This window comes from Arvicola amphibius, chromosome 3, assembly GCF_903992535.2.
Source record: "Arvicola amphibius chromosome 3, mArvAmp1.2, whole genome shotgun sequence".
Taxonomy (NCBI): Eukaryota; Metazoa; Chordata; class Mammalia; order Rodentia; family Cricetidae; genus Arvicola; species Arvicola amphibius.
Window position 1 is genome coordinate 163852879 of NC_052049.1, and position 23875 is coordinate 163876753.

Genomic DNA, 23875 nt, shown 5'->3' on the forward strand with positions numbered 1-23875 from the left:
TCTCTCTCTCTCTCTCTCTCTCTCTCTCTCTCTCTCTCTCTCTCTCTCTCTCTCTCCCTTTTCTTTCTTCCTCTGCCCCGTCTTAGTTTTTTCATTTTTTTCAATTATTAATATATAATAGCTTTACTAAGCTTAGTTATACTTTCTCAAATTGACTCATTGTAAGTATACAAGTCAAGTGTTTTTGATAAATTTATATTGCTCTAATTCAGTTTTAAAACGTCAACATCCTGCAATAAAATTGTATATTTTTCACCCTGAGCCCAAACCTTAGACAGTACAGGCCTGTTTTCTGCATCTATAGAATTGTCTTTATGAATGTTTCCTATACACAAAGATATTCAGGATGTCTGCTTTGTATTTTAGTCTTTCAGTTGTTTATTTTTAAAGAAATCTGAATACTATTTAGAGAATAAATATTAAAAAGTTGGGTGGTACGTTACCCTTTCTGAGGAGTGGCTGGGGGTGGTGTGATGGGGAGGAGTGGGAACTTGGATAGGTATGTAAAATGAAAAAAAAAAAGATAGTTTGTTTTCCTTTTTTAAAAGTTGGGTGGATTTGGGTATCAGTGAAGGCTTTTTTTCCCCAGTTTCCCTTGGATGATAGGTGTGTAGCCAAACTGGTACTTGTATATCTCTTCAGGAATCACATTAATAACAACATGCAGCTAGTATCCGGCCTCTGTGGGTGCTCAGGAGGTTACAGGGAAAACCAGGTTTGGGCCAAGGCATTGGGTGGAGAAAGGGGATCTTGTCTCTCAGGGATCTGAGGGGGGAACACTTGGGGCCTGGTTAGCTCAGTCAGTAGAGCATTGAGACTCTTAATCTCAGGATCATGGCTTCAGGTCCCACATTGGGCTCTACTTATAATATGATTCATATATATACAAACATATATATTAATTTATTAAGGGGTGCTATGGGGAAAAAAGACTTATGGAGTTTGGACTAAGGGATCTGGGGACTGACCACATGCTGCTTCATGCTGCATGACCTGGTCTTCACCACTCAAGAGAAAACAAGAGTAAGCAAGAAAGAGACCTTGTCTTTCGGCTTAAAAGTTGTCATGTCTGCAGTCAAGACCACAACCTAGAGTTGGTAATCCCCAAAAGCCATTGGCTAATGGGATTGAAATCCCACAATACTGTAGATCAGATTATGCTATACAGCTAAATTGGAAAATTAATATATATTTACTGAATACATATTTAGGTTAGAAACTGAGTTAAAGAACAAGGAATTAGATATCCCAGGGTAGTGAAGGAACTGAACTCAATTCAACAATTCAGGGGACTTTGCAATGAGTCTTTGTAATCTCTCCCACAATGGATATAAAGTGAGTTCTCTATTGTGGAGGGAGTCAGAGGTCCACCAGGTATTGTGGCCTACGAGTACAGGATTGACAGATGAAGCAGGAATGTGGCCTGTCAGATGTCAGGGATGACTGCTTCCATGACACATTGTGTGTCATTCTTCTCACAAGGCAGACAGGTTCACAATAGTGCTGTCCAGTCTGCCTGTGCTATTGGCAATGGAGTGTCAACAATTTCTGAGGCTTTCTGCTTGGATCAACAAATGAAGACATATGGTGACAGCTTGGTTCTGCCAAGCTACATAAATCTCAACAAACATAATGGTAAGCAATATGGCACTTTATGGAATGGTGGGCTTAGTCTAACACTTTAGTCAAATTACTTCCATTTCCAGAGCCTCAGCTGCAGAACTTACAAAATAGTCAAGATTTGACAACAAAAGTAACTGTGTAGTTTAGACCTGATGCTTATAAGTCAGGATTTTTTTGGAGTGAGATACAATAGCATTTAGCAAAATCTAGTTTCCTTTATCTTAAATGTAGTGTGTTACCATGTAATTATTTGCTATTCATGCATCTAAAGCCACAAAGAACCAAGGTGATCATAAGGCTTGCTTGTCTTTTGATTCCCATTTCTGTTGTCTCAAGAAAGCTACCATCTTCTAAGAAGCCAAGGGATGCTGATGCTGCTTCATAATGAGGCCTTGCTTCCTTCTAAATATGCACTGATTGTCAAGGTGATGGAGGAGGTTCATTATTTAGAGGCATAATTAAAGGGCATTTCCTTTAGCTAAACTAATGAGCAGTAAGTGCAGCAATATTTGCATGTTTAGACATTAAGGATGGAAACAGATGACTCGTAGGAGATTAGGAGGAAGCAGGGAAGGTAGAACAAATTAATCTCACTGCTGGGCTTCCAGGGTTATTGCACTTCAAGACTTCTTCAAAGTAGAGGTCTTCTCTAGGAGGTTGGTTCTACTGTCTTCTCTTGTTTTATGGGATGATTGACTGTCTCATTACTATTCCTCATAAGTAATGTAACCATGGTGATTTGAATTTGAATGAGAATGTCTCCCACTCATGGTTTGAACCCTTGGTTTCCAGTTGGTGCTGTCATTTGGGTGGCTTTAGAATGTATGGCCTTACTGGAGGAAGTATACCACTGGCAATGTGTTTTGAACTTTCAAAAGCTTCATGCCATTCCCAGTGCACTTTCTCTGCTTCTTGCTTGTGGCTCAAGATGTGAGGAGTTTCTTCCTCAGCTTTCTTGTTCTTCCCGCCATCCGTTCACTCTGCCATCATGGACTCTAACCCTCTGGTACCATAAGTGTAAATAAGCCCTCTCTTCTTTAAGTTGTCTTGGCCACAGCGTTTTGTCACAGCAATAGAAAAGTACCCAACACTGTGAACTCTGCTGCAAAAAAAAAAAAAATGCTAATGCATGATTTCTGATCAGGAACCTGTTTCTGGGCTGGCTTCTGTTCCAAATGCTTGGGGTCATTGATTTGGCTTTTTCTTGTTAGTTTGTATATTCGTGAAGATTACAAATGCTCTTGTGTTAAGAAGAGTGACATTTTTTGAACAAAATTCAACATCCCTTCATAATAAAAGTCCTAGGATTCAGGGGGTCATATCTCAGCACAATAAAGGCAATGTACAACAATTCCAAAACTTAAACTATATTTAATGGAGAAAAACTCAAAGAATGTCTCACTAAAATCAGGAATGTCCACCTTTTCTCCTCCTGTTCAGTATACCGCTTGAAATATCATAGCTGGAGTAATAAGAGGAGATGAAGAAGATGCAAAAATGGAGGCATTTAAGGAATCAAAATACTCTTCTTTTTAGGTGGTATGATTCTATAAATAAAAGGCCCTAAAGACTCCAGTAGAAAACTCCTACAGCTGGTAAACCTGTTAAGCAAAGTAGCAGGATTCAAAAATAAAACAGAAAAGCTAGTAGCCTTTTTATATACCAATGACAAACATACCAAGAAAGAAATAAAGGAAGCAATCCCATTCACAATAGTCTCAAAAAAATCTTACATGGAAATAGAAGCTTACAGTGAAAGTTTAAGATACAGAAGCAAGAAATATAAGATGCCAGAAGATGGAAAGACCACTGCACCCTCATGCATGGATCTACCAGTAGAATTAATATTGTAAAAATGGCCATCCTACCAAAAGGAAATCTACAGGGTCAATGAAATCCTCATCAAAATTTCATGAAATTCTTCACAGACTTTGGAGAAACTTTTCCTTAATTCATATGAGAGAGCGTGCGTGCACGCGCACGCGCGCGCGCGTGCGCGCGCGCGCGCGCACACACACACACACACACCCCGAAACAATAAACAAGAGACCAGGATAGTCAAAGCAGTCCCGAGAAATAAAAATAATAATGGGTGCATAATGATCCCTGATTTGAACTTATACTACAGAACCACAGTAATAAGACATTGCAATATGGCATTAAAATAATCACACTGATAAAGGTAATAGAACTGAGGATTCATACATAAGCCCACACTTCTGCAGCCACCTGACATATGACAGAGTCCAAATATGTTTATTGGAGAAAATATGGCAGCTTCAACAAATGGTTCTGGTTAGTCCAGATAGCTACTAGATCCTTCTTTCCCGCTACACACAAAACTCAACTCAATGGATCAAGAACCTCAACATAAGATGTGACACTCTGAATCTGATAGAGAAGAAGTAGAGGAAATGCTTCAACTTATAGTCAGAGGAAAAGATTTTCTAAATAGGACCCTGGTAACATGGGTATTAAGACCAGTAATTGACAACAGGACCACATGAAGCTAAAAAGCTCCTCTGTGCATCACTGGAGTGGAGTAAGGAGGCAGCCTGTGGGGTACTAGCTGTACATTTGTCCAGGGTTAGTATCTAGATTAAATAAAAAAACTTAATAAGGGTAAATACCAAAACAAACAAACAAACAAACAAACAAACACTCCATTTAAAAAATTGTAACTAAATAGAGAGGTCTTAAGAAAAAAAGAAATAAAAATGTCTGAGAAATATTTTCTTAAATGTTAAACTTCCTTGTCCATTGGGAAATAAAAATTAATCTACGTTGAGATTTCATCTCACTCTAGTAAAAATGGGTAAAAAAAATTTAAAACGACAACAAATACTGCTATGACTGTAGTGAACGGGGAGCATTTTTTCACTGTTAGTAGAGTCACTATGAAAACCAGTATGAAAAACCAGATCCTCAAAGAATAAGAGAGAGAGAGTTCTACCATATAATCCCACTATACCATTCCTGTGCATATCCCCAGAGGACTCTATATCTTACCTTGGAGATAGTTGCTCATCCATGATCATGGTTGTGCTATTCAAAATATATTTTAAAAAAATGAAAACAGCCTCGCTGATCATCAACTGATAAATGGATGAAAACTCTGTTTCTACATATTATTTGGCTGCAAAGAAAAATGGAATTGTGAAGTTTGCAGGCAAATGATCGGAGCTGGAAACCATCAGTCTGCTGAGGTAATCCAGACTCAGAAAGACAAATGCTACAATCCTCTCGTGTAGATAGATGCTAGCTTTGAATCTTGAGATGCACATATTTAAATTTGAGTACCTATAAAGTCAGGAAAATAGCAAGGTCTTGTGGAGGGGCTATTTAAAGGGAAAGGGATAGAATGAAATAGTTAAGAATAGGAAAATGAGAATACTGGAATAGGGAGGCTTAAAAGGGGGTGGGGTAGAAGAGGGAGTGCAAGAGATGAACATACTCAAGATTAGAAAGAAATGAGAATTGCCACATTGAACTCTACAACTGTAGACACTTTCTAAGACATATAAAAGAAGTTAAATTGAGTTACCCTATAATAGAGAGACAATCCCTCTCCTGAGCACCATAGGTTAATAAATGAAAAGTTTAGTTCAATGTATGGGTTGCCTCTCTTTGAGTGGTTCATCAGTGGGGCTCCATAGACCCCCCCCCTCAAATTACAGGCTATTGCCATTGCTCTTGGATACCTTTCGGAACTTGATGGTAAGATCCTATTGGTGAAGATACCACATACTTGAGTCGTAGGACACGGAGAAATCAAGCTGGCACCAAGCTGAAGCCTTCGTTCCTATTTAGTTTTCATGGTGCTGCACGGTGCTATGTACAGTACTGGGAGAAAAAAATAATCAACAGACTTACCTAGCTGTGAACTATGCAAGGTACAATAATGACTGGCTTGGCAATGTACGCACACTGGTACAATATTGTCACAAATGCTATGGGAGTGACCAATGATTTTTCGATTGAACAAAGTATTAAACTGCTCCCCTCAAGTTCTCACCTTTATAACCATAGGTTAGTGATTCTTTTAGTCTGCATCAGAGAATCTTGTTTTTACAGTAAGTGCTCAGTAATGCAGAGACACACAACTGGTCAACATGTGGAGAATTAGAGACTATCAGGTCCTCAGTTCTAAATGGGAAACTCCTCCTCTCAAGACTCGGGGATCATTACGGAACTGTGGGAGCTCCTTGCTATGTCTTTTTCTTCATCCCCAACCTGGGTGCTCTGCTTAGAATTTGTAGAGTTAAAGATTTGGTAGAGTTAAAAGAAAGTGCCCAGCATGAAATAAGAGCCAAAGTAAAGATGCTTCCGAGGCTCCTCAATGCATAGGGACATCCTACTGATTCGTGGCTTCACCTCTCCTAAGGAAGAGGCTAACATTAGAGTTGCCATTTTACAATCAGATTCACCTGTGCTAATCTCTTGTCTTTTTGGAGATGGAAAATATCAGTCACACAACCAAAGCAAACATTTAAGTTCTATGCCAAGGTATCAGCTCCCTTCTTTTCCCATTGGCACTGATGCCTGGAAGAAACTGGAAAGGTAGGAGCATGATTCAGCCAAGTCGCCTCTGTCAGGACCACCCGAGGCTCTGGCAGCTTAATTCATTATCTGAAGGGAGATTTCATTACTGAGCATCCTTAACTGTGTTGACACTGTTTCCTCATTTAACAATAAGACAACATTCTGTTTAATGTTGGTTTATTACCTTCTTTTCCACACTGCTTTTAAATATGTATTAAGGACTGTGCCTGGAGAACACACAGTCATCGCCTCTGGGCAGAGATACAGGGCTAAAACACAAATAGGGATTCCATGGGAGTTAGAAGCTGTGTTGAGCAGTTGCCACTTAGGGAAAGGGAACCTGAGAAGGGTCAGGCAACCTTCCAGCTCTAGACCCCAGCACGGGGCGAGAACAAGAGGCAGTGGAGCTGCCTCAGGGAGAAAGCAGCCTTGCTACCCTGGACTCTGCACTCTGCAGCCTGACCCATGCTTTTGCATGGGATCTTCTGAAAAAAAAAATGAAGGAAAGCCTTTCGAGCAATGAGAGAAATCTGAGAAAGCTGACTGAAAGCGACTCTTGGAGTAAATGGCTCCTGTGGGACTGCCCGCTAACTAGACACTCTCAGCCATGAGATGCTGTCCCCCGAAGACACTGATGGGATTATCTACCACTGGGCTTTTCCGCTGGTTAGGTATCGGATGCTATAGTATCTAACGTGGTAATCAATGCTTCACCGAAGCCCTCTGCTTGATTTCCGCGTTGGTCTTCTGCTGAGGCCTTCCTTTAGTCTCGGCGCTTCTCTCCACAGACGCCTTTGCATGATCGTAGCAGTCTCTTCTCGCTAGCTGCTTAGCTGTGACCTGACACTTCACTTGTGCTGTGAGGCACCTCTGGTAGAGTCTGAACTTTATTAAGACAATGACTCTGGGCTACGAGAAAGACCCAGTGAGAAGACTGAGTCGGAAAATGAGGGGACTCCAGCTAGCTGAACATTGCTGATGTCATTATTGTAGACCAAGGTGTTCTCTTCACCTGAGTCCTCTGAGAAAGGACAGGGCAATTCTTATAATCACTTCCCACCTCAGGGCACGGTGATGTTTCTTTATGTGGTGGCAAAAGGGATTTCAGGACAGTAACACTGCCTCCCTTTCTAGGCTGTAGCTAAGGAGGCTGATATTGCCATGGAGGAAGCCCTGGGACAGCAGATATAAAGGCACAGTGGTGTGTGGGTATCTGTACTTTGGTCCAGCAATATCCAGAGGATCTGTGTGAGCATACAGACACACACACACACACACACACACACACACACACACACACACACATAAGAAAAAACCTAAGAGAGACAACTTAAAGGAGAAAATATTTATTTGAATTAATGGTTTTCAGGGTTTCAGTTTGAGTTTGGGTCTATGGCAGTATATGAGGGAAAAGGCTATTCACCTTATGGTGGCCAAGAAGCAGAGGATCAGAGAAGAAGGGTCCAGGCACAAGATGCACTCTTTAAAGGCCAATCCCAGTGACCTACTTTCTCCAGTTAGGCCCCACTTTCCTATAGTCCATTAGTCCATGAGTTCAATGGATTATAGTCCACTGATGAAATTAGAACCCTCACAGTGCAACTGGGTCTCAAAAGACTCATCAGCTAGAAACCAAGCCTTACACACATGAGCCTTTGGGAAACAGTTTCAGATTCAAATCAGCACAGGGTAAATTCATATTAGCATGATCAACTGTAAGCTAGGGGAAAGCTCTGTCAAGAGAAAGAGGTTCTCCAGTTTGAGTTTAGCATTTCCAGACTCAAACACAGCATGCTGTAGTGGTGAAGGGCTGGCCTGCCTGCAGCTCCCCACTACAGCATGCCATCTTTCTTCCAATGAAGGCAGGATCTTCTTTTCCTTTTCTCTTTGCTGGTCCCTTAGACTAAAGTATAATACATCCTAGAGAGGAAGGGGAACTTCACATCTGTCCCTTGTACATCTTCATCTGTAGGCTAGTGAGAAACTGTACTGGGTGGAAAGCCAGGCACAAGACGAGAAGGGAGTCATTGATAGGTAACTTCCTCCGCCCTCTGTTCTAGGGCTTTTCTTGAAATAGAGGGCTCAGGAAATCTATGACTGAGGCATCTACACTGGTACACAGAGGAGTCCATAGGCCTGTTGTGAAAACACAGCTCAGGGTCATCTCAGTAAGAGGCAAGGAGATGGGACATGGCTTGATTTATGATTCCAAGACCTCCCCAAGGCTCACAGTGATGTATTAGTTTCCTTTTGCTGCAATAACAAATCACCTCTAACTTTGTAGCTTAAAACAACATAGATTTATGATCTTGCTGTTTTGGAGGTCAGAGGATGAAATAAGTTTCAGTAGACTAAAATCATGGCATCACCGTGGCCATATCCCTTCTGGGGTTCTAGGAGAGAAAGTTTTCCACTTTGTAAAGGTTGCCAAATTCCTTGGATCATGACCTCTCACACTCTAGTGCATCACAAAAAGAATCCAGAACAATCTTTCCATCTCAAGATCTTTAACTGCTCACAGCTGCAAAACGCTTTTTGCCATGTAAGGGAATACACCCGCATGGGTTAGAGATCAGAGGATGTATGTCATTGGGGACCATTCTGTGTCTTCCCAGGTGGCTGCCTCAGGTACTCAGGTACGGAGGTATGACACAGAGGAAAGCAGGGGCAGCTGTGCAGCAGGGACCAATGGAGTAATGAAAGGTCACTGCTAGGCAAATTTAAGATGGAGGGAAACTTGGCTCAGCAATGGGTCACATGCCACCATCTCTCAAAGGAGGCAGAGCAGGTGGAGTAAGGAATCCTCTCGCTGCTTTTTCAGAGCACAGATCACCTAGTACCTGCATTGCTGACCCGAGAGGAATGCGCATGCCTTGAGCATCTTAGGACCATTCTCTGTGAACACCATGAAGCCATGTAGCTACCTCTCCCCCAAGAACTACGAGATCTGCTGGAGGCGGATGGGTTCCAAGAAGATCAGGGGCAAATTAGTGTTCCTACATACAGAGGAGTGAAATATCTAGTCCTCTTTGTACATGATAGTGGCAGTCATTGTATTTGGGACCCTTGGTGTACACATTATTGACTCAAAATAACCATGCAAATCGGTCTCTTCAAAAAATCTGTTTGGAATTCTACCTACATGAGAAAACGGAGGCTCCATTCAGCCTTCCCTGTCTGTTTGGGTCCCTGCTCCCAGAGGAAGGCAGGCATCACTGAGGACAGCTTACAGGTGGGGGTGCTGAGCAGGGCAGTGATACCACATTAGAACAATGCTAGTCTGCCCAGGAGTGAGTCTTTAATAGCAGAATTAGAATGCTGACAACGCTCAATTATTTTTCTCATTAAGATGACTGGTCCGGACTGGACTGACCATTCTCTAATTAGCTCCCTGGCGCTGGCTATAATAATGATTGAACTAACCCATTTGACTCCCAGTGTGACTGAACAGGAAAACACAAGGAAACTGATTTTGCATCATCCTGACACTCCGTCTCCAGGAATAAAGGATGTGGTCTTTTTTAAAAATCTTCTTCCAGAAGCTTTCACATTCTATGCAAGAACAACGGACTTGATAGGCAAAGGCCTTGGCTCCAGACAAATGTGTGTAAATCTTGGTTGCGGGAAAATCGAGGCCTGTGACTGTCTCCGTTATGCAGAGAGATGAAGATCGTTGTCAATATTGGTGTCCTGGAAGAAGGGAGTCCATGTGCTCATAGCCCTCCTCCCTCGATGTGTCCTGGAAGTGTTGGTTCCCATACACAATTCCCTCTCCAGGGAGGTAAGCTATGGAGCTGGGAGAGTGAGAAGCATCAGGAAAGGCACAGGGAGAGGCTGAGGAGATGACTCACAGGGCAAAGCTCCTGTCAGCCAAGCATGCGGGCCTGGGTTTGGATCCCTAGAACTCATGTAAAGCCAGACATAGTAGAGAAAGTCTGAAATTCAAGCACTCTATGGCACGAAGGGAGGGAGAGGTAGAAAAATCTCTGCAAGCTTGAGAGACAGCTCATATGGCAGAGTGGCAATAAGAGACTTTATCTCGAGTCATGGCATTTATGCACCCAAATTTACACACGTACAGAGATTTCTCTTTAGAAGGACATGATAATCTTCATTTATGAAGATCCAGATGTCCCAAAGAGAATGTGTTTTTTATGCTGTGGTTTTGTTGTTTTTTTTTTAAATATCAAAAGTGCCTTTTATTTATTCATTCATTGAACAGACTCAATCTGGTGGCCAGACAAAAAAGGCATACTACAGAATATTTGTTTGGCCTAATGATACACATTTTTAAATGAGACCATATTAAAAATTGAGATGGCTTACATGAAAACCTGATTTTCGGCTTCCAGATAGTTGAAAGTACAGTGTCAGGCCAGATTTTGTATAACCTGGAGACAAATCTGTAATTCACCCAGCCAGGCATCTGGCTTCACCTGGCTGGGTCTCTCTAAGTAACTGTGTGTTTTTTGAGTCTGGAACTCCTACAGGAGAATGCTGCCAGGGAACATTCACTGGCCATGACCCAGCAGATCAGTGAGCATCCTCAGAGCAAATCATCGTCCCTGGTGCACAGACAAGATGATGGCTAGCCAAATGAGACTAATTTCTGCCTCTCGTGGACTGTGTTCTTCTTGGATACTTGTTTACCTCGTATGAACTGGGGCTCCTGTGCTCTCTCTGTTTCATTGAGGCTGTCACTCAGGGTCACTCCGATGGGGACACCAGAGAACACCATTCTAATACCAACAGTTCAATGGGAAGATGATCAGAATTCACAACACTGAATCAACCATATCCAAATAATATTAAAGCCTAGAGGGCCTGTGGATTGATAAACCTTCCCTGGCTGTGCTGGGCGCTCTTGTCTGAGTTTGCACACGACTGGATGCCTAGCTGGAGGGATTTGCATTAGTAGATACTGAGTAAAAAATAAAATCCTATTAAAATGATGTTTCCCTTGCTGTTAGCATCACTTCAGTGAGATGGCCTGGATTCTCAGAGGCATTTCCTGGGGCTGCCTGGCTAGACTTACAGGCGATTCAGGTGCCTTGGCAACGGTCTTTTGGGGTGTAAGTATAGGGAAAAGGTGGAAAGACATGATGTCTCTGGGGCATGAGCAACTTCTTTGCTCTTGGCTACCCCTGGAAAGTTATGTAGGAAACATCTTGTACATCATTTCCTAGTTTCAATGCCAGGAAGGAGCCAGCTGTTCAAATGCGCCTCTCTGGAGTTGGGTCCTGGCGTGATTGTGGAGACAGGGGACATTAGTTCCTGCCACTGGATCCAATATTGTTCTAGCCTGAGCTACATTTGCTTGACTGCAGTGTGATGCATGTCATATCCGACTTTCCAAGTTTGCCCATCCATAATGTCATAGTCTTGCATTGGATAATGGAAACTTTGATTGTAGCCTGTTCACCTGGGAGCGACATGACACAAAAATCTACTTGCTTAAGTCCTACCTGCCCCACCGTTCCTGAAATCCTATCACTTAGGTCCCATTCACTGTCTGTCGTCTTGGATGCCTGACTCTGCACATGGACTTTTCCATACCAACGTTCCATCTGGATGCTTCTTTAGATATTGTTCACAGGCCCACATCAGACAGCCCTGCCTCCGTACCTACCAGGTGTCCTGCTTTCTGACCAAGCCCTGGCTGCATGATACTCTAAAGTGTCTTTTTGACCCATGAGGTCATGGACACTTCTAGATAGCAGAGGCTTCTAGTTCTGAACTGACCTGGGGAATGAAGCACAGAGTCTAATTTACAGAATAAGCTATGTAGGACAGAAATCCAAAAGCCCCAGAAGGCATTAGAGTCCTAAGAGGCTTTGAGAATGTTCAAGGTGGACCAGGAGTTCAGTTGCACATGGCATGTTAGACCAGTTTGAATTTTAATTGCAAAGGCCAGCGGTAGACTCGCTGGTGGTTAATCCAACTGGATCCTAGAAATAAGCTGACAAGATAACAAGATGAACACTGTTTAAGGACTGGGAGAGGAAAAACAAATGGGTCAATAAAATGAATCAAATGTTAATTCATCATCAGAAGTTGTTAAAGAGATCTCTGGGTTTTTCTTCTCTCTGTCCCTCTCTTTCTCCCTCCCCCCCTGCTCCCTGGCCTCATTGCGTTTCTCCTTCCACATCCTTTCACTGTAAAGCAGATATTTTCTGGGTACCAATGAGGCACTCAGAGCTATACTGTCCACTGTAAAGCTGGGGATGAGTGAGATACCAGCCTACTCCTGGGAGCTCAGCACTAAGCAAGCAGACAGGAGGGATAACTGTAATGGGAATGCAAAAGAGAGTAACAAGGAGTCTGATGAGCATGGGGACAGATGCCCTCTAGTATATGCCAGGGAGGTTTCTGGTAGAGAAACTTCATCTGTTCTGTATGTGCTGGGTGACAAGCCGTTTATATGTGAGAAACTTCCGGTAAGATTCCAACATTGCAGGGAGTTGAGCAAGAAGAAAGGAGGTTCTGCAGATTGGCCTGTATATACACCGTTGCCAGCATGGGTACTCTTGAGAGTTCTTGTGCCCTCCTCAGTACAGGTTCCATCCTTCACCTGGCAACTATCCTCATGAGCCGGGGCATCTGATAGCAAGGACTCCTTCGACTTTCAGTAGATGCATTTCTTCCATATGGAAATGCTGTAGACTGAATTCTGTCCTCCCCAAACTCACAGTCTGAAAATCCTAAACCCTGGTATATTTGGAGATACAGCCCGCTTGAGGCAAGTAACCAAAATGAAATGAGGGAGCGAGAGTTGGGACTTCACATAACAGGGCTGGTTCCTTTTGAGAGGAGCAGATATGAGAGTGTCATCTTTCTCTGGAACTGAGGACAAAGAGGGTGATCAAAGTCCTCTGCCTCCAGGAAAAAGAGCTCCCTTTAGGACATGTATAGATAAGCACTTTGACCTTGCATTTCCCAACTTCCTTGACAACGTGAAAGTAAACTTCTCTCCCTTAAGCCATGCAGCCCAGGATACTTGGTTAAGGAGGCCTGAGCAAAACTAGATGCAGATGAAGATGCAGCTTAAGCCAAGTTTGTAGGGTTCCATGACGGCTACAGATATTTTGCAGAATAGGCATAATTCTTAACTATGAATTAATCAGTTCTCCATTTTAAATCAGCATGCTCACCACAGAAATAGCCCAAGAGAAAGGACAGGTGCTAACTATGGATTTCTGTGAGCCCTGGGTAAGTCACTTGGCTGGACTCTCTTGTCTGGAAGTCCCCATGGAAAGCATACAGCAGAGCTGGGAATGGCCTCACATAAGCAACCTGCCTGGGACAGAGCAGGCAGAGAAGAAGGAGAGAGAGAGAGAGAGAGAGAGAGAGAGAGAGAGAGAGAGAGAGAGAGAGAGAGAGAGAGGGAGGGAGGGAGGGGGGGAGAGAGAGAGAGAGGGAGGGAGGGGGGGAGAGGGAAGGGAGAGGGAGGAAAGGAAAGAAGGAGGGATGGAGAGAGGGAAAAAGGGAGGGAGAGAGGGAGGGAAGGAGAGAAAAAGGAAGGAAAGGAGGAAGGAAGGAACATCCATGGGACCCAGGTAGTTTGGAAAATGCTCAGTGACTCCGCCCCTCCTTAAATGCCTGGCTTTCAGAACTGTTACATCCACTATATATTTATCTACACAACCAGGATTCCTTCTTTGTCTATTTTTAATTTCCAACCCTGCAACTTCATTTGCCTGTATCCTTGTTTCTCAATCCCATCTCAGAAAATGCCTCGGGGTAACTATAATTATCTCCACCAGTATGGCAATGTTCTTATTAAAGAACCCCTCACAATATGGAATTTATTTTAATTCACTTCAATTTGTATTATATATTTTAAAACATCCCATAAAAGCCATCTGGCATGTCAGGACATAGCTGGGAGGTTGCTGAGAAATCATATAAACAATGTCAAGATTTTACCATTCCTCCGAGCCCCAGAATCCCTAACACAAAGAAGGAACTGCAGATGAACACACATGCTGCCTTTTTGGTCTCCCAGGATCCAGCCGGGTAGCATTTTCTGCAATTAGGCCAGACAGTTGCCACTGGCTCCCCACACTGCCCTTGCTTTGCTCACACTGCAGAGGCTCCATTAGAGGAAATTCCCTGGGCTGAGGAAACTGGGTCCCACAGAGCATCCATATGAGTGTCTGTGAGGACCGAACGGGCAGCAATCACTCACATCTCTGCAGGAGTGAGTTCTCGCTGAGGTCACTCCCACTGGGAGCCAGGGGAGGGGGTTAGGAGAAGACAGAGAAGAGACAGAGTGGTAAAGAGACAGAAAACGTGGATTATGAAACACTCAGTCCTAGAAACGGTGAGATCGCAATATACCAGTGGGTCGGGAATGGAGAAAATAGTTCTGTAGGTCACAGCACACACAGCGTGGGATGAAGTTAAAGTAGAATCAAAACAAAACAAGGGGTTGAGACCCGATACACTGGGGACTATAAAATGAGCATCGTTAAGTGACATCTCTCCCCACCCCTCCCTTTTGCTTATTTAATACCATTTTTAAAAAAATAAAACCTTGCCCATGTTCACCTCTCGGGGAAGGCCCTATCAGTCTTGCTTCCTCACTGGGAAGCACCCTTCCCCTGAAATGAGTACACTCTGGTAGTCTCGGTGCTGTACAGCCCTCAGGAACACACACGTCAAAGCTCTGGACTCAACCCAGACCTGAGATTTGTTGTAGAGAAGTGTGATGTACCAAGCCCTATGATCAAGCCAGAAAGCTCCAACAAGTCAGATTTCCCACTTCCGAAAAAAAGAAGACATTGCTAACAATGCTCCATGTCGTGGCTTTCTTCAAAGTCCTCAGGTCCCTGTTCTCAATCACCTGTCATCAAAAGCAAGCCATACTGTTGCCCAAAGGAGAAAGGAAACCACCAAAGGCAAGGCGTGAGGCTCAATGACACAAAGACCCAAGACATGTCAACAGAGATCTTCAGTTGGGCCTGGAGTCAGGACAGACATTTTCCCATGAGTTCAACAAAAAGCAAGTGGAGCGGATTCAGGTGCACAGGAGCACAGGTCCTCTGACCCTGTGGCATCTCAGCTGGCCCCTGTGGCCTCTTTCCCTCCTCCAGGCTTTCAGGGGGGAGTTTCCACCCTGACTTAAGAGGCTCTGTGCCTTTCTGAACTGACTTTTCCAAAGCTAAGAAACTGAGCAGCCCTGGAGAGAGCCTACCCATTGCTACCACCCTGAGGGCATACGGATGGTCCCTGTAAAGGAGAGAGGAGAAGGCATGCCCTAAGAGCCTCACCTGGTCCAGCTTCCAGTGAAACTCTGCAGGGCGGAAGGTATCTGCCTGGTCGAAGTCTTTCCGCAGGAGGAAGACGAGGCGGCAGTTGTGCACATACAGGGCATAGTGATGCCGGTTCATTTCTGAAAGGCAGAAATGGGGTTGGGGCATGAGAGGATCTGTTTCCACCCACAGAGTCTTGCATAATGTGGCTAGGCAGTTTAGAAGACAAAGGAATGGTCTCTCTTATTTTCTCATCTATAATTGGTTATGATTAATTTCCCAGAACATATGTTGGGGATGACTTGGAAATGGAATAAGCACTGGGAGGGTCCATAAAAAAGCTTCTTTGGAGAAACTATCTTGCCTTTAGACACTGGCCTGAAACCTCTTCTCCATCAGATCCCAGGGAAAGGTGATCATGTTGGCAAGCTTGTGGTGTGTACTTATAGGGGCTCTCTGCCAATCCCATCCATCCCTGGACGCCTCCAGCATGGGTGATTTCTCCTGGAGTTCTGGGATTTGTTTTATTTTCTCAGTCTTGACACATTGACCACAGAACACATCTCTTTTGTCTTCCTATTCTATGCTAAGAGGGCCTGCCTTGCCTTTAGCTGCCAGGAGGAGACAAATCGATTTTCCAGCATTGGACATAACTCTGTGGCTCTTCAAAGCAATGAATAATCCCCCCTCCCCAGGCCCAGTGATCAATCAATGGAACTTTTCTTCCTCTGATGAAAAGACTTCCTTACTTGCTTAGGAAATCTTATGTCATGGTTTTAGCCATGACACTTAGAGCCACAAGACACCATGAATTGGCAGGAGATGGGCTGTTCTGTACCGACATGGAGAAATCACATTTTACTTGGCTGTAGAACACAGAGAAATTTACTAGGATGCATGGAACACTCTAAGTGGGTAAATGAGTAGATGGGCCATGTATAGGGATGAACATAGCCTTACATTTAGACTTCAGTGGAGGGCTAGAAAGATGGCTCAGTGATTAAGAGCACTGTCTGCTCTTCTAGAGGGCCAGGGTTCAATTCCCAGCACCCACATAGCAGCTCACAACTGTCTGTAACTACAATTCAGGGGGATCCAACACCCTTACATAGATATGAATGTGGACAAAATATCAATGCATATAAAATAAAATCTTAAAAAAAGACTTCTGTCGAAATGTATCTTTGATTTAGTCATCTAGCTTCTTGGTATCTCAGTTTCAATATCTGCATTAGGGTAGGGAGAGTGGAGTAGTTTCCTGTACATCCTGTGTAAACCTTGCAATGAAGTCGACACTGGCCTCATTTCTAGAGATGAGCCTTAATTGGCTCTGTCTAAATAGGTTCCTGTCAATCCCCCAGCACAGGAACTGGTTCAAAATGCCAGCCCAAGGTTAACAGAGAGGTCCATTCTCCTGGCCACATGGCCTCTGATGAGAACTGGCAGGGAGGACTTGGTCTAGGCCAATGGTTAGTTCTTTCCTAGGTAGTTCTCGGATGGTACCAGCAGAATGTGAACCTAAGGGATGCCCTCTTTCCTTGGGAGAAGAGCAGTATAAAACCAGAGGTCTGTGGCAGCTGCAGCCTTATCTGCTAATCTGGAACTGGTACATGTGTAGGCATGGATCTGAGAAAATGCACGAAAATAAACTTGTACCTTGATCATAGTTTACCTACAAGAGGCTATGAAGTCAACAAAGATCTGGGAGTTTTCAAGTACAAGAAATCTACATTCTCTGCATTGGTTTTATTTTAAAGTTATCTGAAATTATTTGATCCGGACTTCCCATCTCTGTAACGGATAGCATCTTAATTGCTACAATGAGGAACTGTGTGTAGAGCATCTGCCTGAAACAGATGTTTAGTGGCTGTTGGTTATTATAAAGGCCATCGCTGTGCCTTGGGACTACAGCAGTGCAGACAGCCATGTTAGATGTTGTTTCTGCCCAAGCATCCGCATTCTCTAGACCCCAACCCCAAAATGGCAGGAGGATGGGCAGTTGCTACATGTGCCCAGTTTGGAGGGAACCACTCTTAACCTCTGGGTTGGCAAAAACCCTTGGGCTTGTTTATGAGCAGTTTACCAAATGCTTTCTTGCCCCTTCATGATTATATAACAGATTTTCTGTGTTCCTACTAACTGTTAGGAAAAGGAAGGTAGAAATATTTTTCTGCCATTGTTAGCTTTATTTGGAATCAACTGGAGTGAAGAGGTGGACCAGGAATACCGGAAGAACAGACCTCCTCTGCTAGAGCATCTTTCAGCCTAGGCCCTTTCTCCTTCCCTCTGCCTCACTGCTGCAGACTCCTGGATCAACACACAAGCTAAGGAGCATCTCCTGATCAGTCATCAGGCAGCAGGTAGTGGGGAGGTTCCCACTTCTTCTCACACTTGAAATCCTTCTGAGCAGTTTTCTAGTCACTCGGGGGCTGTGGGCACACCCTTGTTTTCTCAAAGGCAGGAGGGTCACTGTAGTCCTCCCTACTGGGCTAACGCTCTGCTAGTGCTAGGTCAGGTTTGTCCCCGTGTCTTAGAATTCCCAGCAGGAAATGTCAAGCACTGTGTATGGCCACTTAGCATTCACTGTTTCTAGCTGAACTCAAAGTAAGTGGGGTGAATCCCTCCAGCAAGAATGGACCCCAGCTGCAGGGGCAGAGGTGCGGGCATGGAGGCGGTATGGAGACAGGGCAGGAGCTGGGGAGGAACTGTGAGTGGTCACAGGCAAGAGCATCACTCACACAGAGAATGGAAGACAAAAGCCAGCAAAGGCTCAAGCATCCCTTGTGGCAGAGGGACTGCTGTGTGTGCACCTAAGCCTGCATCCTTTGCAATCACATGCATGGTGAATTGATTCTCATACCCTCTCCATGGAGGGCCCTGTGATCAAGTTCTGAGATGTGGAAGGTAATGATTAGAGGTGAAACACACAGCCTGCTGTCTTTGTCAATAAAACTCTCTTATACTCAACGATGTTCTCTCTCTTTAATGGCTAAGTATAACCAGAATGAACAATGCTAGGATTCTTGTCTCAGAACACCTGAACCAAGCAGAGCTTTGTCCTCCATGCCCACCACTGAACAACAACAAATGAGGGAGACCCTGAGAGGAGAGTGGTGGCCACTGAGGGCTTTATCAGCAATAGTGGTTATAGTGAATTCCCTTTTCTCTCTTTTTCTTCCACATAGTTACCCTTTGCTGACTAATCAATCCTGCCATCCAACTATTTATAGATGACTTTATAATGGACCAGCATTAGCAAATTTTGTTTTGTTCACCAAAATAGGAAGCACTCTGATGTTCAAGAAGGCCAGTTTCATAATTTTCTCAATATTTATATTCTTTGACTTAGTCCATCCTACTCCCAGCCAGGAAACAATCAGATATGTGTGAATGTTAGGCTCTAGAACGCTCACTGGAGCATTGTTCTACTTGCCTTTGAAGAGAAACACGCTAAGTAGCTGACAAGAGAAGCCATTAAATAAAGTAGGATAAATCCACATGGCAGAGTTTTAAGCTGGCATGCAATTTAGTTTTTAAAGATGATTTTATCTGTCAGGCATGGTGGCGCATGCCTGCAATCCTAGCACTTGGGATTTAGAGACAGAAGGCTCAGAAGTTCAAGACCACTGTGGGTGGCAACGTGAGTTTTCTGTCACAAACCCCTCCAAGGGAAAAAAAAACTTTATTACATGGAGATACGACCTGGGTATAGTTATATATGAAACAATAGTCCCATGTGCATTATGAAAATAAATTGAAATGGGAAGAACATTCTTATTCATAGAGATAAAAGTAATATTTTAATTAAATAGTCTGTTATCAGATAATGTTCCCTTCAAGTGTTTGGATTTTAGGTGGTTTGCATATTTTGATACTTTCCTGTGCCTTTTCCATTTCCACTGCAATGTGTATCACCTTGCCACTGTAAAAATTTCCTAATATAAAATAAAAGTCCTAATCAGGCCTTGATTAAATCATAATATTTTGTATTGATAGTACTGTCTTCCCAGGGAGTTAAGATAGACTGAAACCTTTATACCTTCTCTGTAACAATTTTTTTAAGACTGATATTTATGATGCATGTGGTGTGTATGTGTGTGTGTGTGTGTGTGTGTGTGTGTGTGTGTGTGTGTGAAGGTCTGCATACATGTATGGATACAAGAACACAAACTTGTATTTGTGGAGGCCAGGAGACAATCTGAAGGAATTGTTTCTCTCCTTCTAAGGTGTGCATTGCAGACATGAAGCTCAGGTCATCAGACTTGGAGATAAGTGCCTTTTCCCACTATACCATCTCCTTAGCCCTCTGCGCCAACCTTTAACTAACTGTAAGGTGCGGCTTCCTGCAAGGGCAGAGTTGAGGCATGGGACCTTGTAGGCCTGAGGTGCCGAGCATCCTGCTGGTGAGCCTCTGTAATAGGGAGGTATTATTGCAGACTGCAGCCACGGCTGCCCAGTAGAGTTCCTCTGAGGCACTGAATTGTGGACCTAGGATGGGGTCCTGGCACCCACATGTCATAAAGCTTTGCTTGCTTAGTCTAACGAGAGCCTGTGGTGCCTCTGTTCTAAGAGTCTGGCTCTCGGGTATGTCATAAGTGCTCCTAGACACGCATACACTGTTTGGTGCTGTGCTGGCTTATTACACCAACTCTCCTGTTTCACTTGCCCTTGTGTAGGCAGAAACACTGTTTGGTTTTGAAAACACTTGTATGATATAGTAAATGTGTAGTTTCTTTGCTGCAGGAGGGATGAAGTCCTCATCACCCTCCACCCCCAGCAGCCCTAAGGTGCTTCCATAGACAGGGGAGTTCTGAGGAACTCAGTTCGAAGATTATTGCTCCAAACCGCCGCATTCCCTGTTCACACCTTTTCTTTGCACTCTTTCCTAACCCTGCTTTACCCGAATCCTAGAAAATCAGCAATTGGAAAACCAGAGCATAGAATGCATTCCCAAGCTCCCTACAGTGCTTCTGCCTTAGCACACCCACCACAGTTCCGTCTGTCCAGCCATCGGGGACACAGCAGGTCAGAGACTCACCAGTTTTATCCGAGTTACAGAGGATGGTCTCCTTCTCGGCTCTCACGCCAGGGCTGGGGCCGTGTTCCATCCACATAGTGATGGTGAACTGGTCTGTCAGGTTCTTGGGCACAATCCCATCGGGGATCTTGGCACCCTGCCTGCCATCAAACTTGAAGATCATCTCAGTGCTGTCCAACAGCAGTCCCGCAGTCCAGTTGGTAGCCGCGCTAGGGGATGGCAAAAGGTCGATGATGCCCGAGGATGCTCCTGCAAGGGGAAGAGAAGAAAGCTCCGTGGGTCTTCCCTGCAGGTGGGAGTGTCCTTGCCTTCTGACTCCTGCTTCCTTGTCAGAATGCAGTTAGTGTACTGAATGAGGTCTGCGCTCCTTCTTGACCTAGGTGGCTCAGAAAAGACCCCAGTATCATTCCAGCCTCTGACTTGCTTCTGGTCTGCTTAGGTACATGTTGGTAACTTGCAGAGGAAAGTGATACATATATCCAGGCAGGTATAATCAACTATTGTACAAGGAAAGGTGTAAGAAGAGCCTGAAGTGTCGGAGAACAATCCACGGGGCTTGTATTATCTTGATTTCCTGCAGACAGCCAGGGCTTAATTTGGGTGAATGGATTCATTCAGGCACCTATCAATCAATTAACCTGTCAGTCATTTGTTGAGCATTAACCTTATGCCTTGGCCCGTGCTAAAGTCTGTCCACATGAAGGTGAATCAGATACTTACTACCATGGAGACTCTAAGAGACAACATAGTATGATCAGGGTTATGATTGCGGGAAATTCCGGGTTCTCATCTCGAGAGAAGGTGCTAACTCACTTTGTACACTCTACATTTTTCTACAACCTTTGGTTGAAGCCAAATGGTATGGTGCTTGAGACCAGGGGCTCTGAGGGCTGCAGCACTCAATTGAACACTTGGGTTTGACACCTGGCAGCTTGACTTGGCAGCTTTGTGATGGGAAACATGTCCCTTAATCTCCCTGACTGTGTTACCTTCCGCGGTGTGGGTGGGGACCGAATAGGATTATGCATTCAAGCTTGCAGCTATATGCTTAACACATGATGAGTGCTCTCTCAGTGTGAGCTACAGTTTTATCAACACCATTACTGTGGGTTTTTTGCCAGGCTAGAGCAGGAGGGTGTATTCCAAACCAGCAAGACTATACAGGACCCACCACAGGGCAGCTTTGTGGAAGGTTAGGGAGAGGGAAGAGCTGACTGTTCTCCTGGGAAAACCCTCGCGCCCCAACTCACTCTATGGAGCAGCAGCCTCTGTTTTATAGAAACAGGGCTCAGTTGCTCAGGTAGGATGGGGGTGGGGTTGGGAGCCTCCTACTATGTTCAAGTTTGATTAGTTGGGGAATGCAAGCTTTGCTAGGGCTGTGAGGGGGGCTGTCTCTCAGCAAGGCACTCAGCAGTCACTGTAAACGTTGTGTTGGTGGTATGAAGGTGAGAGCAGCTGCCTCCCGCTGAAGATGCTGATGGGTGGTGGGAAGTGTGCACTATTTGATGTCTGTTGAGTCATTGGTCTTTTGACCTCTGCAGAGCAGAAAGTCATCTTATCCAGGGTTTGGGTTTCAAGGTCAGCTGTCATGAAAAGTCTCCTACCCTGAAAACTCCCCAGGAAGGTGCCACATTGGAAACCAATATACTTCCTTATAATGTATATTCTAGCCAGACTTCCCTTTGGGTTTGGAATGGACCATCAGGCACAAATTCATTGGCTTGGAGTGGAAGACTATACTACATGGGAAAATATGATTCCTTTGAGTACAGATACTCTACTTAGACTGCATTAAGTTCATCCTGAAAGGGCCTTTAGCAGGGCCATCCTTGAGAAGGTGGGAATGCAGCCTCTCCACTCACGATCCTCTGTGGGAGGTACGGGCAGACTTGATGTCATGATTCACACAGGCATTTTCTAGCGATGCTGCCTGTTCTGCACTTGATACTTAGTCCCCATTTACAACTGTCCTTCTTCTTTTACACACCTTCTAAGAAGCTGGTAAAGGCTTGGGAGATGATGCAATCAGTAAAGGCATGCCTCGCAAGCATAAGGTTTGGGTCTCCACAAACCACATAAAAATCCAGGCACAGTGGTGTGTGTCTGAAAGCCCAGAACTAGGAGGGAGTGTATGGAGACAGACAGAACCTGCACCTGGAGGCTCCTCACTAGTCAGTCTAGCTAAGTCAGTGAGCTTCAGGTTCAGTGAGAGACCCTGACTCACAAATTAAAGAGAGTGATAGAGGAGAGATACCTAATCCTAATACTTCTGACTCTCTCTGTCTCTCTGTCTCTCTCTCTCAGGCAGACAGACAGACAGACAGACAGACACACACACACACACAGACACCTATGTGCTCATGTATGCACATCTACATTAATAAATACATACCCAAACGTAAACATAACACAACAGGCACACAATACAACATATACATAGCAGGGAAAAAGAAGGGAGGCAGAAAGACTGACAGACAGGCTCTAGCAACTCCCCCAGTGCTCAGGTGGCCACCCTGCCTCTTGTCTATGCCTCGCAGCTCTTATCAAAACTACTTATTCTCAGGAGTGGTATTGCTGGATCCAAGAGATGCCTATCATACTACAAAAGCATTTGTTCAACTATGTTCATAGCAGCATTATTTGTAATACCCAGAACCTGGAAACAACCTAGATGTCCTTCAATGGAAGAATGGATACTGAAAGTGTGGAATATATATGCATTAGAGTACTACTCAGCGGTAAAAAACAATGACATCTTGAACTTTGCATGCAAATGGATGGAAATAGAAAACGCTATTCTGAGTGAGGTAACCCAGACCCAAAAGGATGAATTTGGTATGTACTCACTCATCAGTGGATTATAGACATAAATAAAGGTCAGTGAGCCTATAATTCTAGATCCTAGAGAAGCTAAATAAGAAGGTTAACCCAAAGGAAAACATATAGTTATCTTCCTGGATATTGGAAGTAGACTAGATTGCCAGGCAAAAATTGGGATCTTGGGGGTGGGCGTGGGGTGGCGGTAAGGGGTGATGTGGAGATGTGGATAGAAAAATGAGGAGGGGAGGATGGGGAGACCCTGGGGGAATGGGATGGTTGGGATGGAGGAAGGGTGGATAGGGGTGCAGGGAAGAAAATATCTTAATTAAGGAAGCCATTTTAGGGTTAGCAAGAGACTTCACTCTAGAGGGGGTCCCAGGTATCCATGGAGATGTCCACAGCTAGTTCCTTGGGCAGCTGAGGAGAGGGAGCCTGAAATGGCCCTTTCCTATAGCCACACTGATGAATATCTTGCATATCACCATAGAAGCTTCATCTGGCGATGGATAGAGACAGAGACAGATACCCACACTGGAGTGTAGGACTGAGCTCCCAAGGCCCAAATGAGGAGCTGAAGGAGGGAGAACATCATCAGGGC

The 23875-nt window shown here is 44.3% G+C and overlaps 1 protein-coding gene across 1 annotated transcript in view; it reads right to left on the reverse strand.

Moving 5' to 3' along the window:
• The window catches only part of Clstn2 (calsyntenin 2), a 348253-nt gene that overhangs the window by 64395 nt on the left and 259983 nt on the right, over positions 1–23875 (reverse strand). The window contains exons 6-7 of the mRNA XM_038322257.2: positions 20458–20706; positions 15438–15559 (exon numbers count right to left, since the gene is read on the reverse strand). Coding sequence (XP_038178185.2) covers positions 15438–15559; positions 20458–20706 — 371 coding nt within the window. The remainder of the gene's footprint in view (positions 1–15437; positions 15560–20457; positions 20707–23875) is intronic.